The following is a 20,165-nucleotide window of genomic DNA, read 5'->3' on the forward strand; positions in this document are numbered from 1 at the left end:
TCTGATCCCTCCTAAGACAATGGTTCTTAAGCTCTAGTGTGCCAGAATCATCAGGAGGGCTTTTTCAGCCTCCGATCGGTGGGTCCCACCCTCAGGGTCTGATTCAGTGGGTATGGTGTCAAAAATTTGCACTTCTAGTAAGTTTCTGATGATCTGTGCATCACACTTGGAGAACCATTGCCCTAAGAGGTAAACTTCCCAAAAGAAGGAATTTAGTGAAAGCATGTTAATTTTTTTTTTTTTTTTTTTTTTTTTAGGTTGGTTCCAATTTTTATTAGTACTGTTAAATAATAATGCAATAAACATGCCTCAACCAAACATTCCCCTTTATTTCTGACAATCCTATCCTCTTTGCCTAAGGGTACATCAATCATTTTTTATAAAGCATGTTAATTTAAATATTTAACGTGGAGTTGTTCCTCCTGAAGTAGGCAAACTCTTTAATTAGATAAAATTTTAACATAGAATACAGATCAGTGTGAATAAAAAAGTATCTCATAACATGGGTGAAATCTGAAGTGTTGCATGCTCTGAACAGCACAGGTATTTATAATGGATTTTTCTGGTTTTATATGCTTGACAGACTCTATTTATGAGAATCAGTAAGCAAACATTTGAGAGCCATACCACATAGGAATATAAATGAATACACATAAATTCCATTGCACTTTAGAAGCACAGTGGCATTAAATATCTATCACCTTGTCCAATGCTTTGTTTTATAGATGCGAAAAGAAAGATCTCTAAAATTTTTCCTATTAAATTCTTCAGTGTCCTTTTTCTTTTGAATAATTAACAATTTGTGACAAAAATATAGTCCAAATTCATAATTAAACTATCTCTTGTGGTTGAGGAACTTAAAATCTTATGGAAAAATAAAGTTGAGAGACTAAAAGTGAAGTGAACCCATGAAAGTCCTATAAATAATTTTATATTTACTAAAAAAGTCAAGAGTGTTTTTCAGAAGGGAGTATAAAAATTGTAATAATGTATTCTCAGAGGCGTGGTTTAGCACCTCCCTTGCATGTTCACCTTGTCTCTGGTGTTTTGACTTGAAGTTGTTGATTCCAAACATACTGTGATACGTAAGATAAAAAAAGCGACTGTTTATTTATTTTAATGTTTATTTTTGAAGGAGAGAGAGAGGGCATGAGCAGGGAAGCAGCAGAGAGAGAGGGAAACACAGAATTCAAAGCAGGCTCCAGGCTCAAAGCTGTTAACACAGAGCCCGACTCGGGGCTTGACCCCACGAACTGTGAGATCATGACCCGCACTGAAGTTGGACACTCAACCGACTGAGCCACCCAGGCGCCCCTAAAAAAGTGACCTTTTAAAACTTTGTTCTGTGTGGCGTTGTATTGGCCAGTTTACCAGCGGGCTAGCTTTGTTTTCTCAAACCCCCTTCTATGTACAGGATTATGTATGGCTTTCGATAGCTCTATCTAGGATAGTGGCGTGTGACAGTCTGTAAGAGCAGAGTACTGACATCTGGTGGCAACCATTTTCCAGGTTCTTCCTTCCTGTGGCTCCAAGGTTTTACTTCCGTTTCTTTTATTTTTCACAAGGCTGCATTGCCAAATTCTCTGTTCTTACTCAGGCTTTTATTTTACACCCCCTTTTCTAATTATCCCTTACAGGAGTGATTTAACATCTTTCATACTAAAGCTAAAATTGTCATGGTTTAGGAAAGGATACTGGGTATGATCTGGTTATAATAAGAATTTCATGGGTGGGAAGGTTTTACTGCATCTACAGAACATTTTTCTCCTGACACATTTTTTTCTTATTTTACACATCAAAGGCAAGTATGTAAAATCAGCCAAATAGTCAACAACTTATGTCCATTTCAATCAAGGAGGGGAATTTGTTCTGAATTAGATTATGGTCAATTTATTTGTGACTCCTTTGAGTGTTTTTACTCCCCTTTCCCCATCAATTGTTTTTTATATACAACCTATGTGGAATTTTGTTTTCATAATTTTACTTAGATGTTTACCTTAGCAAGCCACCTTGCCATATTCAGTAATTGAAGTATTATTCCACATAAATTTTTTTCCGAAGATCTCAACATCTTTGGTCATAGGTACACCTCCTTGTACGAATAATTGTTATCCTACTTTTGGTTGAGGTAGAGAGTTGGAGAAATTATCTAATGACCTGCTAACTGGCTCAGAGATTAATCAGTAGCTGTACTGCCTATCACCTAGCACAACCCTTAGCCTTCATATCACGTGACAACACAGTCCCCAGGCTTTAGGCCATAGATCTCTATTTCCAAGTGCTTTCATAATCAAAAGAGCTTATTAGTTTGAATTGTCACCTTTATGATATGTGGTGATAGGTGATTTGCACTTTGGGCAGAGCACTAATTTGAGCCGTTAAATGTCTCAGGCTGGTGTGGTAGCTTCTTAAGTAATAGTGTTACCAGCAGCCCACCTCGTGCCCACATAGCACCACGCTTTTGTATTGTGTTCTTGTCATGTATGTAGCAACTCCCTTGCAGTGATAGAAACACTCTTTCCTAGTGAAATGTCAGTTGATGGTACTTAGGATGAATGAAGAAGTCTAAGAAGATGATGATCATTCCTAGCCTGAGAATCAGAAGTTTTGTAAGGAAAATTGTCCTATATGACATCACTTACTTCTTCAAGCATTTTTCCCAGGATGTTGATCTTATCAGCACTGAATAAAAAGAAAGCTTTTATGAGATACGTCTTGAAAAACATATCCTGTGGCAATTTCTTTGGAATACATTAGATTGAAAAAATTTCTTTATTGCAAGATTTATAATGTTTCATATATTGATGTATTTAATTATTTAATTTCATTTTTGTATCTTGTTATTGAGGCATAATTGACATTTATTACTGCTTTAAGGTATACAACATAATGATTCTTTTTATATTGCAAAATGCTCACAATAAGATCTAGTTAACCTCCATCACCACACATAATTACAACTTTTTTTTCTTGTGATAAGAACTTTTAACATCTACTTCTTTTAACAACTTTTTAAAAAAATATTTATTTTATTTATTTTACTTATTTTTTTAAGTAGGCTCCATGCCCAGTGTGGGGATCGAACTCACACCCTGAGATCAAGAGTCATATGCTCTACCGACTGAGCCTGCTAGGCAACCCTTCTTAATCAACTTTCAAATATGCATCACCATGCTGTATATTACATCCCAGGACTTACTTATTTTATAACTGGAAGTGTATACCTTTTGACCACTTGCACCATTTTGCTTACTCCCTAGCCCCTGCTACTGGCAACTACCAATCTCTTCTCTGTATCTGTGAGTTTGATTTTTTGTTTTGTTTTTGTTTTTTTAGATTCCACATAGAAGATCATACAGTATTTGCCTTTCTGTGCTGCTTATTTCACTTAGCATAATGCCCTCAATATTCATCCATGTTCTTACAAATGGCAGGATTTCCTTCTTTTTTATGGCTGAATAATATTCCATTGTGATATATACCACGTTTTCTTTATCCATTCATCTATTAGTGCACACTTAGGTTGCTTACATGTCTTGACTATTATAAATAATGCTGCAAGAAATGTAGGGTGCATATATCTTTTCTAGTTAGTGTTTTCATTTCCTTTGGATAAATACCCAGAGTGGAATTGCTGGATGATATGGTAGTTCTATTTCTATTTTTTTTTTTAGGAACCTTCATACTATTTTCCATACCATCTGCATCAATTTGCATTCCCACCAGCAGTGCACAAGTGTTACCTTTTCTCCATATCCTCATCAACACTTGCTATTTCTAGTAATAGCCATTCTGACCGGTATGAAGTGGTATCTCATTGTGGCTTTGATTTGCATTTCCTTAATGATTAATGATATTGAGCTTCTTTTCATGTGTTTCTTGGTCATCTGTATGGGGTTTTTTTGGCTAAAACGTCTATTCAGATTCTCTACCTTGTTTTTTTTTTTTTTTAAGATTTTATTTTTAAGTAATCTTTACACTCAACATGGGGCTTAAACTCACAGCCCTGAGACCAAGAGTCATATGCTGTACTGACTGAGCCTGTCAGGTGCCCTATATGCCCATTTTTTAATAAGACTTTTTTTTTTTTGCTATTGATTTATATGAGTTCTTTATAAGTTTTAGATATTAACCATTATCAGAGAATAAGATTTACAAATACTTAATGCCATTCAGTGGATTGTCTTTTTGTTTGTTGATCGTTTCCTTTGCTGTGCAAAAACTTTTTAATTTGATGTAGTCCCACTTATTTATTTTTGTATTTGTTGCCTTTGTTTTTGGTATAAAATCCAAAATATCATCATTAAGACTGATGTCAAGCTTTCCACATAATGTTTTTCTTCTAGGAATTTTATGGTTTTAGGTCTTATGTTCAAGTCTTATTCCATGTTGGGTTATTTTTTTAAATGTATGGTATAAGATAGTGGTCCAATTTCATTCTTTTGTATGTGGCTGGCCAGTTTTCCCAGCACTGCTTATTGAAGAGACTGTTCTTTCCCTAGTGTATGTTCTTATCACCTTTGTCATAAATTAATTGACCATATATGTGTGGATTTATTTCTGGGGTCTGAATTCTGTCTCATTGATCTCTGTGACTGTTTTTATGCTAATACTATGCTGTTTTGACTACCGTAGCTTTGTAATATAATTTGAAACAAGGGCACATGATGCTTCCTGCTTTGTTCTTCTTTTTTTCCCCACTTTTAAAATTTATTTATTTATTTATGTATTTATTTATTTTTAATTTTATTTTTAATTTTTTTAAATTTACATCCAAATTAGTTAGCATATAGTGCAACAATGATTTCAGCAGTAGATTTCTTAGTGCCCCTTACCCATTTAACCCATACCCCCTCCCACAACCCCTCCAGTAACCCTCAGTTAGTTCTCCATATTTATGAGTCTCTTCTGTTTTGTCCCCCTCCCTGTTTTTATATTATTTTTGTTTCCCTTCCCTTATGTTCATCTGTTTTGTCTCTTAAAGTCCTCATATGAGTGAAGTCATATGATTTTTGTCTTTCTCTAATTTCACTTCCTGCTGTGTTCTTCTTTTTCAAGATTGCTTTGGCTATTCATGGTCTTTTGTGATTCCAGACCAATTTTGGGATTATTTGTTCTATTTCTGTGAAAAATGCTGTTGGAATTTTGATGCGAATTATGTTGATTTTATGGATTTCTTTGTGTATTATGGACATTTTAACTATTAACTCTTAAAATCTCTGAGCATAGAATATATTTCCATTTATGTGTGTCTTTTTCATGAAAGTTTCTTCATCATTGTCTTATAGTTCTCAGTGTATAGTTCTTTTACCTTGGTTAAATTTATGCCTAGATATTTTATTCTTTTTGGTCCAATCATAAATGGGACTCTTTTCTTTTCTTTTTTCTTTTTTTTTTAGTTTATTTTATTTAAGAGAGAGAGAGAGAGAGAGAGAGAGAATGCATGTGCACATGAGCAAGAGAGGGGCAGAGAGACAGGGAGAGGGAGAGAATCCCCAAGCAGACTCTTCACTGTCAGCACAGAGCCCCTTGTAGGGTTGGACTCATGAACTGGTGTGATCATGACCAAAATCAGAAGCCGGACATTTGACCTACTGAGCTACCCAGGCACCCGAAGACTGTTTTCTTTATTTCTCTTTCTAATATATAGTGTATAGAGACACAACTGATTTTGTATCTTGAAACTTACTGAATTCATTTATTCTAATAGTTTTATGGTGGAGTCTTTGGGGTTTGTACATATAGCAGTATGTCATTTGCATATAATGTTAGTTTTTCTTCTTTTCCAACTTGGATGCCTTTTTTTTTTCCTTGTCTAATTTCTCCGGCTAGGTCTTCCAGTAATTTGTTGAATAAAAGTGGTGAGAGTGGGCATCTGTGCCCACTAATCTTAGAGGTACCTCTAATCTTAGAGGTAAAGCTTTCAGGTTTTCCTCATTGAGTATGATGTAAGCTATGGGCATGTCATACATAGTGTTTATCATATTGAGGTGCATTCCCTCTGTACCTACTTTTTTGAGAGTTGAAAAAGTCATAAATCAATAATGAATTCTGTCATATGCTTTTTCTGCATCTATTGAGATAGTCATGGGTTTTATTTTTCATTTTGTTAATGTGGTACATCACATGGATTTGTGGATGTTAAACCATCTTTACATACTTGGAATAAATCCCACTTGATCATGTTGTGCAACCCTTTTTATGTATTGATGAATTGGTTTGCTAATATTTTGTTAAGGATTTTTGCATCTATGTTCATTAGGAATACAGGCCTATAATTTTCTTTTCTTGTGATGTCCTTATCTGGTTTTGATACTGGGTCAGGCTGCCCTTATAAAATGACATTAGAGTCCCCTCCTCCTCTTCTATTTTTTGGAAGAGTTTAAGGAGGATTGGTATTAATATTTCTTTAAATGTGTGGGTAATATTCAGGACCAGCCATCTGGTTCTGCACTTTTGTTCGTTGGGAGGTTTTAGATTACTGATTCAATCTCCTTATTAGTATTTGTTCTGTTGAGATTTTCTATTCCTTCATGTTTCATTCTGGTTAGGTTTTATGTTTCTAAGAATATACATAATTTTCTTCTAGGCTGTCCAATTTGTTGGTATGTAATTGTTCATAGTAGTCTCTTATGATCCTTTGTTATTTCTGTGGTATTAGCACTATGTCTCCTCTTTCATTTCTCATTTTATTTGAGTCCTCTCGCTTTCTTGGTAAGTCTAGCTAAAGTTTTGTCTATTTTGATTATTTATTCAAAAACCCAGCTCTTTTCATTGCCTTTTGTATATTTTCTATTGCCTTTTTTGTCTGTATTTATTTTTGCTCTGATATTTGTTATTTCTCTCCTTCTACTCACTGTGGGCTATATTTTGTTCTTCTTTTTCTAGTTCCTTGATAATGTAAATTAGGTTGTTTGAGATGTTTTTGGTGTCTTAATGTAGTCATCTATTACTATGAAATTTCCCTCTTAGAACTGCTTTTGCTGCATTCCATAAGTTGTGATATATTTACATTTTCATTTGTCAAGGTATTTTTTGATCTATCTTTTGATTTCCTCTTTGACCCATTGGTTGTTCAGTAACATGTTTAATCTTCACATACTTGTGAATTTTCCAGTTTACTTTTTGTAATTGATTTCTAGTTTCTTACCATTGTGGTCAGAAAAGATGCTTGATAATGATTTTAATCTTCTTAAATTTGTTAAGACTTGTTTTGTGGCCTAACCTATGATCTATTCTGGATAATGTTCCGTGTGTGCTTGAGGAGAATGTGTGTTCGGTTACTTTTGGATGGAATGTTCTGTATATATATATATCTGTTAAGTCCATCTGGTCTAATGTGTTGTTTAAGGCCACTGTTTCCTCACCAATTTTCTGCCTGGATGATCTATCTGCTGATGAAAGTGAGGTATTAGTCCTTTATTGTTACTGTATTGCTATGTATTTCTCCCTTTAGATCTGTTAATATTTGCTTTATATCTTTAGTGCTCCTAAATAGGTGAGTGCATAAATACTTGCAAATATTATATCCCCTTCTTGGAATGACCCCTTTATTACTTATAATGACCTTCTTTGTGTTTTGTTACCATCTTGACTTTTATCAGAAACAACAGACTTTACCCCACCTTTCCTTTGGTTTCCATTTTCATGGAATGTCTCTTTCTATCCCTTCACTTTCAGTCTGTGTATGTTCTTACATCTGAAGTGAATTTTTTGTAGGAAGCATACAGGTGGGTCTTGGTTTTCATCTTTTCAGTGACTCTTGTCTTTTTATTGGATAATTTAGTCTCTTTTCATTTAAAGTATTTATTGATAGGTATGTACTTATTGTCATTTTGTTAATTTGTTGTGGTTGTTTGTTAATTCTTTTTCCCTTTCTTTCCTTGCTCTTTTCTTTTGTGATTTGATGGTTTTCTGTAGTGGTATGTTTAGCTTTCTTTATCTTTTGTGTGTCTATTATTGGTTTCAGCTTTGTGGGTACCATGAGGCTTATATAAAACAACTTCTGTTGTTAAGTCTATTTTTAGTTGATAATGACTTAAGTTTGCATACATTCTACAGCTTATTTTTTTACTCTCCTCCACCCATTTTATGTTTTTGATGTCACAATTTATGGCTTTTTATCTTGTGTGTTCCTTAAACAATTATTGTTATTATAGCAATTATTGTTGCTTTTTAACCTTTATTCTAGCTTTATAGGTGATTAATCCACTACCTTTGCTGTATTAAATTTGCCTCTGCCAGTGTGATTTATGCTTTCATATGTTTTTCTGCAACTAATTAGTGCCCTTTCTTTTCACCTTAAGTAAGTCCCTTTAACCTTTTAACCTTTTTTGTAAGTTTGGTTTAGTGGTGATGAACTTTAACTTTTGTCTGGAAAACTTCTCTCTCCTTTAGGTCTGAACTGTGACTTTGCTGGGTAGTGTAGTCTTGGTTAGATGTTGTTGTTGTTGTTCTTTCAAAACAAGAAACAACAAGATGATGTTTCTTTCATCATTTTGAATATATTATGCCATTTCCTTCTGGCCTGCAAAGTTTTTGCTGAAAATCTGATAGTCTTATGCGGTTTCACTGGTATGTAACAAGTTTGTTTTGTTTTTAGATTTTAAGATTTTCTCTATACCTTTAACTTTTGACACATTAGTTATAATGTGTTTTGGTGTGGGTCTCTTTGAGTTCATCTTTTTTGGAATTCTATGGGCTTCTTGGGTCTGGATGTCGGTTTCCCTCCCCTGGTTAGGGAAGCTTTTAGCCCTTAGTTCTTGAAATAAATTTTTTCCCTCTTTCTCTCTCTTTTTTCCTCTGGGACCCTATGCTGCAAATGTTGATCAGTATGATGTTGTCTCATGAGTCCCTTAAGCTATCTTAACTCTCTCATTTTTTCTTTTTGCTGCTGTGATTGAATGAGTTCCTGTGCCCTATCCTCAAGTTCACTGATCCTTTTTCTTCATCTGGTCTTTTTTTGCCATGATCTTTTCTAATTTTTTTCATCTAGTCTGCTGTTGAACCCCTCTTGTATTTTTCAGTTCATTTATTGTATTCTTCAGCCTTGTGACTTCTGTTTGGTACTGACTTATATTCTCTGCCTCTTTTTGAAGTTCACACTTTGTTCATTCATTCTTCCTCTATGCTTGGTGAGCATAATTATGAATGTTATTTTGAACTCTTAATAGGTAAGTCACTTATTTCCATTATGCTAAGGCCTTTTTCTTGTTTTATCTGGTTCTTTCTTTGGAATGTTGTCTGTGTTCATTTTCCTTGACACTCTGTATTGGTTTTTATGCTTTGGATAAAGTGGCCACCTATCCCAGTCTTGAAGGAGTGGCCTGGTGTAGGAGATGAATTTTATTGTCCAACCTGCCCTAGCTCGAGCCTTTGAGATTGTCTAAGCAGCCTACTTCATCCTTAGTGGCTCCTAGTAGTTGGGGCTGGTGCCAAGGCTTGTCATTGTGCCAACTGTAGAAGAACCTCAGTCAGCACCTAGATTCAGGCTGTTTGGAAGCCAGATTCTCAGCAACATTTGAAGTATGCAAATATACCTCTTTCAGCGGAAGACTGGGAGAAGGGCATATGTGCTGCCTCTGCACTGAATCCTGGGGCTATAGCCAGTTAAGAGCTATTTCTTTGTGTGCTACCATTCTGTTGAAGCCCTGCTGGTCACCAGGGCTGGGCTAGGCTGTCGAGCGATGTGCCCTCTGGAAAGGAGCCAGAAAAGCAGGGGTACCAGATGTGTATACGAGCTCCTTTCTTGGAAATACCGGTGAACTGGGGCTGGGTGGAGGGGGAGTGTGAAGATAGTGCCTGCTGGCCTAGATGTGTATTTAATTACAAGCCTCCCCTCAGGGCACAGCTATGATGACAAGCTAATTGTCCTCTTTCACAGAGAGACTGGCAGTGCTTTTCAGTCTGCTGTCTCTGTGCTGTGTCTTGTGGGAGGGATAGCTGGTTACGAATTTCCTTCATTACAGCCTTATAGGGCTCCTGAATGTAAATCCTATTGGCCACCAGAGCCAGGCTGTTGAGGGGTGTCCTCTGGGCAGCAGCTGCAAAAACCGGGGCATCAGACATGTGCCCAAGCTCCTTTGGGGGCGATACCAGCAATCTAGAGTGAAGCAGCGGGAGAGTGGGAAGTGATTGGCCTTGCCTTGGAGGTCGTCTCTGGAGAGGATTATAGTTGGCTCTTAGGTGTGTGTGTCAGAAGCCTGCCCCTCTGGCTGCAGCTATGACGATAAGCAATAGTCGTCTCTAGCAGAAAGACGGTTTCATTCTGTCTCTGCTCAGCCCTCAGGCAGTAGGTGGTTGAGAACGGTTTCTCTGTTACGGTCCCATGGGATCTGCTTCCACTAGCCACCACAGCCAGGCAATCAAGGGGTGTTTCCTGGGTGGCAGCAGCAAAAATCAGGGTGCCAGGCATTTGCATAAACTCTTCCTGGGAATACTGGCGACCTAGAGTGAGGCAGGGGGTGAGCAGACAGATGGCACTTAACCAGCCTCCGTCTTTGGAGATTATTTCAGTGGGCCCCTAGATGTTTGTTAAATCAGGTGTCCACCCCTCATGCTGAAGTTTTAAGATGAGCAAATAGGCTTCTTTCACAGAAAGACTGGGCACTTTTCAGCGGGCGGCCTCTGCACTGGTCTCTAGTGTGGGCAACCCCATGGGAGCCTTTTAACAAGTGTTTGGCGGATTGCTATAGCCTTATGGGTCTTGTGGATGTTAAGTCCCGTTGGCTTGTGAAACTAGGTGTTTTGGGGGCTTGTCTCTCAGGTGCTGGTCTTAAAAGGGTGCTCCTGTGGGTTCAGATCCTTTGATCCTTGAAGCACGATTTTGAGCTCCCTCCTGATTGTAGGTTGCCACACCAGGGGTGGGGTTTATGGCAAGATTGTTTCATCCTCTTCTATTTGTTTTGCTGTGGGTTGTCTCTTGTTTGCCTAATGTGTAGCAGTGATTCGGCTAGTTTTTCGATTTTAGAGGAAATTTTTATATAAACTGGTGTGGTAGGCAGAATTCTAAGATGGCTCTCAATGTCCCCACCTCCTGGTGTATACACACCTTCTCTCAGTTATCCAATCAAACACAGATTGAGGTGTTGCTTTGAAAAGATTTTGCATATGTAATTAGATAAAAAAACCAGGTGATTTTCAGGAAAGAGAGGTATTCACTTGGTTTTGATTTAATCAGGTGACCCCTTAGAAGGGGCTGGGCTCCTTACAAGATCAAGGCGTGGGATGGATCTGTCCTGAGGGAGAGTCTGCTGGTTTTGAAAATGGAGGAGACCACATGGCAAGGATTGCCGGTGGCCTGTAGGAGTGGGGACTGGCTCCTAGCTGAGAGATTACGTTGAGACCTCTGTCCTGCAACTGCAAAGAAACGAGCTTGGGAGAGCTCTAGATGAGAATGCAGTCCCGTGGATCTGTTGATATAAGTTAGCCTTCTAGACCTCTGAGCACAGAACCCAGCTCTTCTGACCTATAGAACTATGAGCTAATAAACGTTATTTTAAGCTTCTAAGTTTGTACTAATTACAGCCCCAATATAAAACTACACCAATGGAATGTTTTGCTTCACAAAATTGCAACTATTATTTGTTAAATATTTATTGATGTTAAATCCACATTACACCAGCACAACAATCCAAAGTAGTATGATAGTACTTTTTTTTATAAATACAACATAAAAGGTGGCAAATAATGCTACTTAACCCCAAACCCAGCAAATTAGCAAACAGTCACATTCAGAAAAATTTGGCAAGTAAGATATGACGTAAGTCATAATTCTACAATGTAGATAGGTCCATGAAAGACTTTGTATGGTGTCTTAAATTCCATATTAGCAATGCATATTAAGTGTGGTCAAAGAAACTTGCACCACTCTGCAAAGAACATCTGCCACCCAGTGATTAAGCCTATGAATCATTTAAAACTTGGTTGGTTGGTGTTCTTACAAAGAAGTAGAAAGCTGTACATGTGAAGCAGTAATATGAAATATATGGGGTGGTACACGGATATAAAATTATTTTAAAAAATACTACGTATTGAATTAACTGAGCTAAGACAGTTCAACGTTTTTATTATAAATAATGAAAGATATATGTGTTTTGCATAAGGAATACAGTGTTTTCTTTTCATAGCAAAGTACCATTAAAACCTCATGTCTTGTAATACCATAATATCCGGCCAAATTGTTTTTTCTCCTTTCTAAAGTTTATTGGTTCCGACTTAAAGCCATCAAGTCTGGTCAGAATCCTCTCAATCTAGCTGTTGCAAGGATCAATATGCATTCAAAAAGCAGTCTGTCTTTGCAGAGATGCCTTTACAAACTACCCAGAACCCAGCACCTTCTTAAGGCAAGGTTTCATGGCAGCGTGGAAGTGAACCAATGTTTTTCACTCACCGTATTGGTGTCATTGGGAAAAAAAATAGATTATGGCACAAACCTGTTTTTGTCTCTCCCAAGAATCCATCTCCCTCGAGTAGACTAGCTCCCACAGGCAGTTTCTCTTTGATGCCAATCTTGCAGTCTCGGCCCATTTTCCACTTGCTCAACACATCTAACCTCTTCAGCTACTACACAGACTTCAGACACACTGAAACTTCCATAGCGCATGTGCTCCAATCTCCCAGCTGCCCCTAGATCCCCTGACTTTTGAGTGGCAGTGTTTTTCCACCTATACTTGAATTTTGAGGAAAACCAAAAAAAAGCCTGGCCTCTATCATGTCTCCCGCCCATCTATTTTTATCTCCATGAATACAACGTAAGTGTGCCGGTAGCATTTTCCTTCATTCTTCCTACTCCTTCCAGGCCCGTCTTTCCTCTGAATACTATATGCCTTGGCCATTTGGGTGAGTGGGGTGTCTTTCGTGGAATGGACTGTAATATAGTTCTGCTTTATTCAGAATACTTTATATTATTTATATTTAAATTAGCCTTTTAATATGGTCTGTAAGTAAGCTTCCTACCAAGGTAGCATGAAAAGAAAATACTACACATAAAGAAAAAGAAAGTTAAAAACTAAGGTATCAACCTTGTTAGAAAACTCTTGATATTAATAAGATTTAAGGCAAGTAATTCCTTCCTTATGATTTAATATAAAACAATTTGCAAAGACAAGGCATTTACTTGGATTTGTCATTTCCTCTTCCTTTTCAGCCCCACATATTGCACTTGGTTCACTGTAGCTGTCTGAATACGCTGCCCATTTCGAGTCATTTTAGTATTAACTTGTACAACTGCCTCGTGTTAAGCATTCCACACTGTCATGCTATGTAGCACCTATAGCTAGTGTTTAAAGGCACGTCTGAAAATACAAATTCTGGTTACCTTTGAACAGTGGATTTCCATTAGCATTTTGGCATTTCAGATCGCTTTCATCACAGAAATTCCAAAAGTTTTAAATTGGATGATGAATGTGAATTTTCTGTGCAATGTGTACATTTCTATTAGCATCACCTACTTAAACTCTAAATTTGGTATATCAAGTAAGAAAAATATTATTTTGGTGTTTATTTCTTACAGTCAAAGGTATGTTTTTGCCCTTTACGTAATGTGACAAAGGAGTATGTTGGTCAAGGCAATGGCTGTTTCAGTGTCTCAGCTTTAACAAGAATGTTGGATTACAGGTCCTCACTTTCCACCAAGCCAGTGTTCAGTGTCAGGTGAGACGGGCTGGCTTCAGGTTGGAAGGCTGCTTTAATGTCCAGTCCCTGGTCCGAAAGCGCTGCATAGCGACTGGCTGAGGGCCGTACTTTTTTTGGCTTGGTGCTCTGTGGCTGCTGATGCCACTGGGCTACAATAAAAAAGGAAAAAGTAAAAATAAGATTTTTAAAATAAACAAGATGTAATTGGAAAGCACTTAAATGTTTCAAGTAAATACAGTATGTCTTTATATATGTACCAGACACACGTTCTTTGTCATGGTAGAAATCCTAAAATTTAAGCACAGTTTTGCATTTTCCTCATATGCTGCGGATTTACTGCAGGGTAGTGGGACTATAATAGCTATGCAGTAGTTTGGTGTAGTTTGTTTTAAATACTGCAGCACAGGAAATCTTTCGAAATAGTCACTCAGATTCCTAATTCTCAACTCTTCCCCTCTTAAAAAAATCTTCAAAGCTCAAAATGTATAAATGCTATAATAATTACAGTAGGTGTATTCTGGATGGATGTTTTTAACACTAATCAATTGAAAAAAACTGGGCAGTAGGGAAGGTTGAGGTCACTCAACCTTGAAGAACCTCACAAAGTTACTTCCTATTCAAGAAGAGGTAAAGTTTGAAAATCAGTTCTTAATTTTTTCTAGTAGTTTTCTTTACGTCAACAGATCGCATAATGCTATTGTACTAGTCCGTGAATTCAATAGAAATAATTTTAAATTCAGGATGCATGTACACAAATATTCATACACAAACACAAACCTATTGCTAAGCTGCTTAATGTATATTAAGGAGGAAAGCGCTAAGCCACAAGAAGTATGCATTCCAGGATCAATGGTACACACATTGAGAGTGCATGAAGACGCTGTGATAGGATTATAATACAGGAAGAAATGTTAAGAGGCAGTCATTTGCAGAACACAGTAACAAGAAAATGTGAACAACATGGTTATGTCTTTGCCTACTGTTAATTCCTAAGGATGCTTGAGTATGGAAGCCAACAACTGACTAGCCAAAGTCAGAGAAATAAACATGCATATTTGGCTACTAATGCAAAGTTCCTGAATGATACTTGGGTATTTGTTCTCCTGGTGTAGTTCACTATTAATGTTGAGAAACTATAAATAGAAAGAGAAAGAGCAGTATGAAATTTTTGGCAAATAAAATGCTAGAGTTGTTTATAAGCTTATATAAAAGTAATGTGATTTGCTGTCCCGATGTCTAATTTTTCATGATTTAACGAATAAACGCAATGAGATGAGATGAAGCGGCACTCACTGTAAACGTCCAGCCTGGCAGTACAGGACACAATCCCTGCTTCATTCTTGGCTGACACTGTATACCACCCAGCATCTTCTTTTGTGGCTCCCTGAATGAGCAGGCAGATGTAGCCATGATTATCCTGGTGCATGCTGGAGAAATGGATAAAGTCATTAGCGTTCTAAATTTTTAAAGAGTGGCTTTGGACACGAAGCATCATTTTTAATTAGATCATTAGAAACAGAATTGTGCAAGTAGCAGATAATAGGGTCATACTTATTCTGGAAAGGCTGCTAGCCCCATTAAAGTTAATGGGAGAGAAGAGCAGACATCAAGAGGTTGAATAAATGTGCGCACTTAATTTCTAGTCGAGGATCCGCCTTTACAAAGCCCACTGAATAGTTTCTGTATCGCCACTGAAGCGAATGAATTCATCTTTTCTTTTAGACATAACACTCAAAAATCACGATGAAATTAAGTTAGAATGTGCCTCATCACATGCCATTAGAGCTTCCTTCCAAAAGCTTAATCATACATTAGGGTGAAGAGTGATTTTTGTCTTTGATATCATTAATGGCATGACTCTTACACAGATTTATGTGCTATATAAAGTGCATCTTTATATATCCTTAGGGCCTATTGAGCAGGTGTGGATTAAGTTAAGTCATCGTGTATTCTCACCTTACTCGGTCAGTGCTGTGAGTGAGTGATTCATTTTCTTTCTTCCAAAATATCTGAGGCGGTGGCATGCCCAAAACACGGCATTCCAGTCGCACGGGGTACCCATCCGCAACTCCTGTGTTTTGCAGCTTCTCGAGAAACACAGGGGGTTTGTGTGCCTCTTTAGCTAAGGAAACATGAGATGCGTGATGTATCAGTGATATACAAAAGTGGCACTATAAAGAATCCAGAAGCTTTTAGAACTATCGCTTAAACAGACCTTTTATTTTATGGTACCATTTTTCACTTCAGGTGGTTAGGATGCTAGTCCTCTCTCCAAATTATTCTTTTACCAAGAAAGGTTCCTATGCTTCATTCCACTCATTTATTTCCTCAATTAATTCAAGTCTGACAGGCCCACACAGTCCACTGGCCATCTGGTCCACAGAATGCCTGTCTGACAGGCTGCATGACACTCCTAAGTCATCGCTAGCATCTGGGATGGCTTCACTACTAATTATGTCACCAAGCACTCGCAGCCTTTACCAACCACCGCCACCTAGTGACTCTGAGGAGAACAAGTCTTTCTAGGAATTTGATCCACTCAGATTCCCTTCCTGCAATCTGAAATGTCTGCTATGAAGATTTGTTAAGTCTTGGCTTAAATGAGACATACCATAGGATTTAAAGGGGGAAAAAGTGGGGGACACATCTTTATCTAAATTTGGCAGCTTTAAATTGTTATGTATAAGCTAGGAATATACATCTTCCAAATTATAAACTCCGTTTTGTATTCTCTGAAGAAAGCTATAAAAAGACAACTTTATTATTACCTTGAAGGAAGGAAGCCATAAGAGACAACTTTATGACTTAGACTGAAAAAGTTAGAACTATTTGTTAATAACACTCTGAGTATTACTATCCAATGGGAAATTGTTTTCTTAGATCTGAGGTGTAAACAATTTCAGAAAAAGAATAAAGTTTAATTATTTTCTTCTCAGCTCCCAATAATGAACTTGAGGATGCATGTTTTTATCAACCACCCTCTCCTTTGGGATGACAAATATATCAAGGCAAAACAGCTAGGGGAGAAACAGGTGAAGAGAATAAAAATTCTACCTGAAAATTTCAAACACCTAAGACTCTCTAAGACCTTGAATGATGTAGAGGATTATACTTTTATTTCATTAACCGTATTTCATATGGTTTCCTGCCCTAGGCTGTTTGAGGGAAAGTGGGACCAGACCTCACTCAATATTCTTTTTCTGGATCCCAGTTTGAAAAGAGCATACAAGGCATAAAATGAACCTTAACGTCAAAGCCACTCTCCAGTAGGAAGAACATCCACCATTTGGGAGCATTGCTACACAGGGAACTGATGATACAGAGCTTTGCATGATTTAATCCTTATAAATGACATAATCCTTGGGGCGCCTGGGTGGCTCAGGTGGTTGAGCATCCAACTTCAGCTCAGGTCATGATCTTGCGGCTTGTGGGTTCGTGCCCTGCGTTGGGCTCTGTGCTGACAGTTCGGAGCCTGGAGCCTGCTTCTGATTCTGTGTCTCCCTATCTGTCTGCTCCTCTCCATTTCACGCTGTCTCTCTCTTCTCTCGAAAATAAACATTTAAAATGACATAATCCTTGTAAAAGTTCTGTGAGGCATTATGGTCCCTATTTTACACATGGCGGAATTGGGTTGCAGAGATGTTATATATGTGCCAAAGGACATAGCCAGCGGACGAGAGTGGGGATTAGAACTGAGATCTGACGCCAAAGACATGACACCTGTAATCGCTGTGCACCGCCACCTTTCTAATGCAAGTGCTGACCAGGCACACCAGGATGCCTGTGTCTTTCAGACCTTCAAGTCTCATCCTGAGGACAGATATGACCCAAGGGAACATTAAACAGGAGAACGCTGAACGGTTTTGGTTGGAGGAGGGATGGTTAGAGGAATGGATGAAATTGATCCTAGTTGTGTAGGAATATCAAATACTTGATGTAAAATTTAAAAGCACGGTTAAGACATACTACAACAGCCCAGGTATTTATGACTTTTGTGTGTGAAAAATGTCCTGGTGCCTTAATTAGCATCATTATCCAGGATTTTAGCCACGACCTCCTGGGCTTTATTCTCATTGCTATTTTATTTCTTGAAAGAGAAATAAAGACTCATCATGTGGGGAAGAGCACTAGGAGTCAACAGACTATGGGAATCTGGCCCTCAGTTAATTAAATAGGACCCTGGGAGAGTCGCTTACACTCCCTCATTTCCACACCTGTAAAATGAGGAAGAAAATTTGCTCTAATTATCTCTTAGGGCTTTTATGAGGACCAGGTGATACAGTGGTTAGGAAGCACTTTGCAAATAGGGATATGAGAAATAAACACTGTTTCTTTTTTAAAAGAGAACAGATAATAGATGCTCAACTCTTAAGGATACTATAAACCTTCCTTATCTAAGGGTAAAACTTTATATAACATTATGTACTTCTACAAAATTTAATAGTATGTAATTCATTAAAAAGCAAATCTGAATATGACTGTGACACTGGGGGTAAATGATAATGTTTAGAAGTTTTGAATTTTGAAGCCAATGCCTCTTACTTTAAAAACTGGGTAGCACTTTATGCATCAGCCAAATCCTATATATAAGTTTGGTTCTGGAATCCATGATGCCATTGCTCCTTCTCTATGGAACACTGGAGGCCAACTCACACATGAGACACAGAATGACCAGAACAGCTGCTAAATTCCTCCTCTCTCTTGGCCAGGCTAATGGGAGAAGGGAAAGATAAATAATGATGGCTACACTGAAAACAAGTAATGTTTCTGATCTGGTAAGTCTTGTGTCCTAATTGGCTACTTTGGTGATACACTATTTTTTTCAGCAGTTTTATGTGTTCTCCATACTGGTTAATAATGCAGGATCAATTTACATTTTTACAGCCGATACTCATTCTGAGAGAAAAAAATTCACAGACTTGCTTACCAGCAACCACAAGCTCCAGGCTGAATGAGTTTTGTCCTGCTCGATTAGTGGCTATACATGTGTAGATGCCAGCATCTCGTGATGTGACTGGCTCTATGATCAGAGAGTGCACCCCGTTCTCACGCACGAGCATCTTGTGAGCGCTGTCGGGGCGTATAGGTTTTCCATCTAGTTGCCAGCTTAGATCTGGGGTTGGTAACCCACTGACCTAAACCAGAAAGGAGCATATAAATTTCTCTAATACTGAAACAATGAAATCGTTAATAGCTGGGAAACCACCATGATTCCTCCTTTGGTACTACAAGGATGGGTTTTAGTGTCGGCTCATGTTACTCTTTTGCTTAAACCTTTCAATGGCTTACTGAGCAATCATGGACTCCCTTCTAAACATCTCTTGTATCTCTTAGATCTCTTATAAGATATCTTAGATCTCTTCTATTTCCTAGAGAAAAGGAAAACAGGGGACTTAAAAAAATTTGTTGTCTTACCTCACCAGGGTTATGAAGATTACTGGGATCAGGGCGCTGAGCTCTTTGGAAAAAGGTGTCCAACCACAATAACACACTCAGCTGGCATTTATACACTATAAAGCTTATTATCAAAGGGTTGCCATAGCTATGGAGACATCAGTTAATGCATCCATCAGCACACAGAGCTATTATTATTTTATCATCTTTGAAATTAAGTAACAAGAGCAATATGAAATTACCCAGAAAGCCATCTCAACAAATTAGCATCACAATGGAAACATAAAATCCTGAGAGCATGACAGTTGTGTTGACCAGAGACCAGATAAAAGCACATTTAATTGCTAATAACACATTGTGCTGTGAAGGGGTAGGGATGGTTGCCATCTGTCAGCTCTTTATAGTTTTGCCCTTGATTGTCCAAGGGAAGAAAAGCACCATTAAGGAAGGCTTTTTTTTTCCCCACCCCCACCCCAGATTTACTAGTGGGAAATTGCATACAAAAAGATGTCATTTGGACTGTAAAATAATTCTTTTGAAAAACCAGCTCTGCCAAGTTCCATTCTTGCCGCGTGATACTCTCGTTTAAAAGAGTGTCTATAAGATACCCATCTCTGCACATATAGCAAAGTTCTCGAGAATTTAAGGGAAAAAAGTAAGGAAACTGAAATTACTGGCTAAAAGGATGAAGACAGTTTGGAAACAAACAGCAGTAGTTAGCTTGGCTTTGGAGAGGGCAGGCTCTCCGTTCTCCATCTGGGCACCTGCTCTCCCTCAGCTCTTCACATACACTGCTTTACCTGTTTGGAGGTCACTAGAGGTGAGAGGAGGAGGAGGAGGGAGTGGACACTCCTGGTCAGGCTCCAGGACTTTCCCAAGGTTAGAAATAAGGTGGCACTGCTCACTGCCACCTTGCTAGGTTAGATCCTGACTGAGGTCATGGTATGTTTAGTAGGAGAGTCCTTCAAAGTGACTGTGCACTCTCAAACCACTGATCCACGTGTATTTCTGCCAGTACAGACCTAATCACATTAAAGGCAAAGGGAAAATGCCCACTTCTTCTACCCCTATTCTAATTCCAGCTTTTCTGGTTGTGTAAAGAAGGCCTGATTTCAGAAATTTAAGGTCATTATAAG

General features: G+C 38.0%; 2 protein-coding genes across 4 annotated transcripts in view; one reads left to right on the plus strand and one right to left on the minus strand.

Moving 5' to 3' along the window:
* CBR4 (carbonyl reductase 4) overlaps positions 1 to 20,165 on the plus strand; it is a 96,640-nt gene that overhangs the window by 64,436 nt on the left and 12,039 nt on the right. The gene's annotated exons all lie outside the window — the stretch shown is intronic.
* Positions 11,580 to 20,165, minus strand: part of PALLD (palladin, cytoskeletal associated protein) — a 406,924-nt gene continuing 398,338 nt past the window's right edge. For 2 of the 3 annotated variants that reach the window (XM_019441032.2, XM_019441033.2), the window contains 4 exons: positions 18,563 to 18,770; positions 15,592 to 15,757; positions 14,929 to 15,062; positions 11,580 to 13,784 (listed from right to left, as the gene is read on the minus strand). In XM_019441032.2, the coding sequence (XP_019296577.2) occupies positions 13,612 to 13,784; positions 14,929 to 15,062; positions 15,592 to 15,757; positions 18,563 to 18,770 (681 nt within the window). In that variant the 3' untranslated portion in view covers positions 11,580 to 13,611. Of the gene's footprint in view, positions 13,785 to 14,722; positions 14,769 to 14,928; positions 15,063 to 15,591; positions 15,758 to 18,562; positions 18,771 to 20,165 lie in introns of all 3 variants that reach the window. The other variant, XM_019441034.2, reaches the window with a different exon arrangement.

Source organism: Panthera pardus, unplaced genomic scaffold, assembly GCF_024362965.1.
Source record: "Panthera pardus isolate Hobbes unplaced genomic scaffold, ASM2436296v1 HiC_scaffold_13, whole genome shotgun sequence".
Taxonomy (NCBI): Eukaryota; Metazoa; Chordata; class Mammalia; order Carnivora; family Felidae; genus Panthera; species Panthera pardus.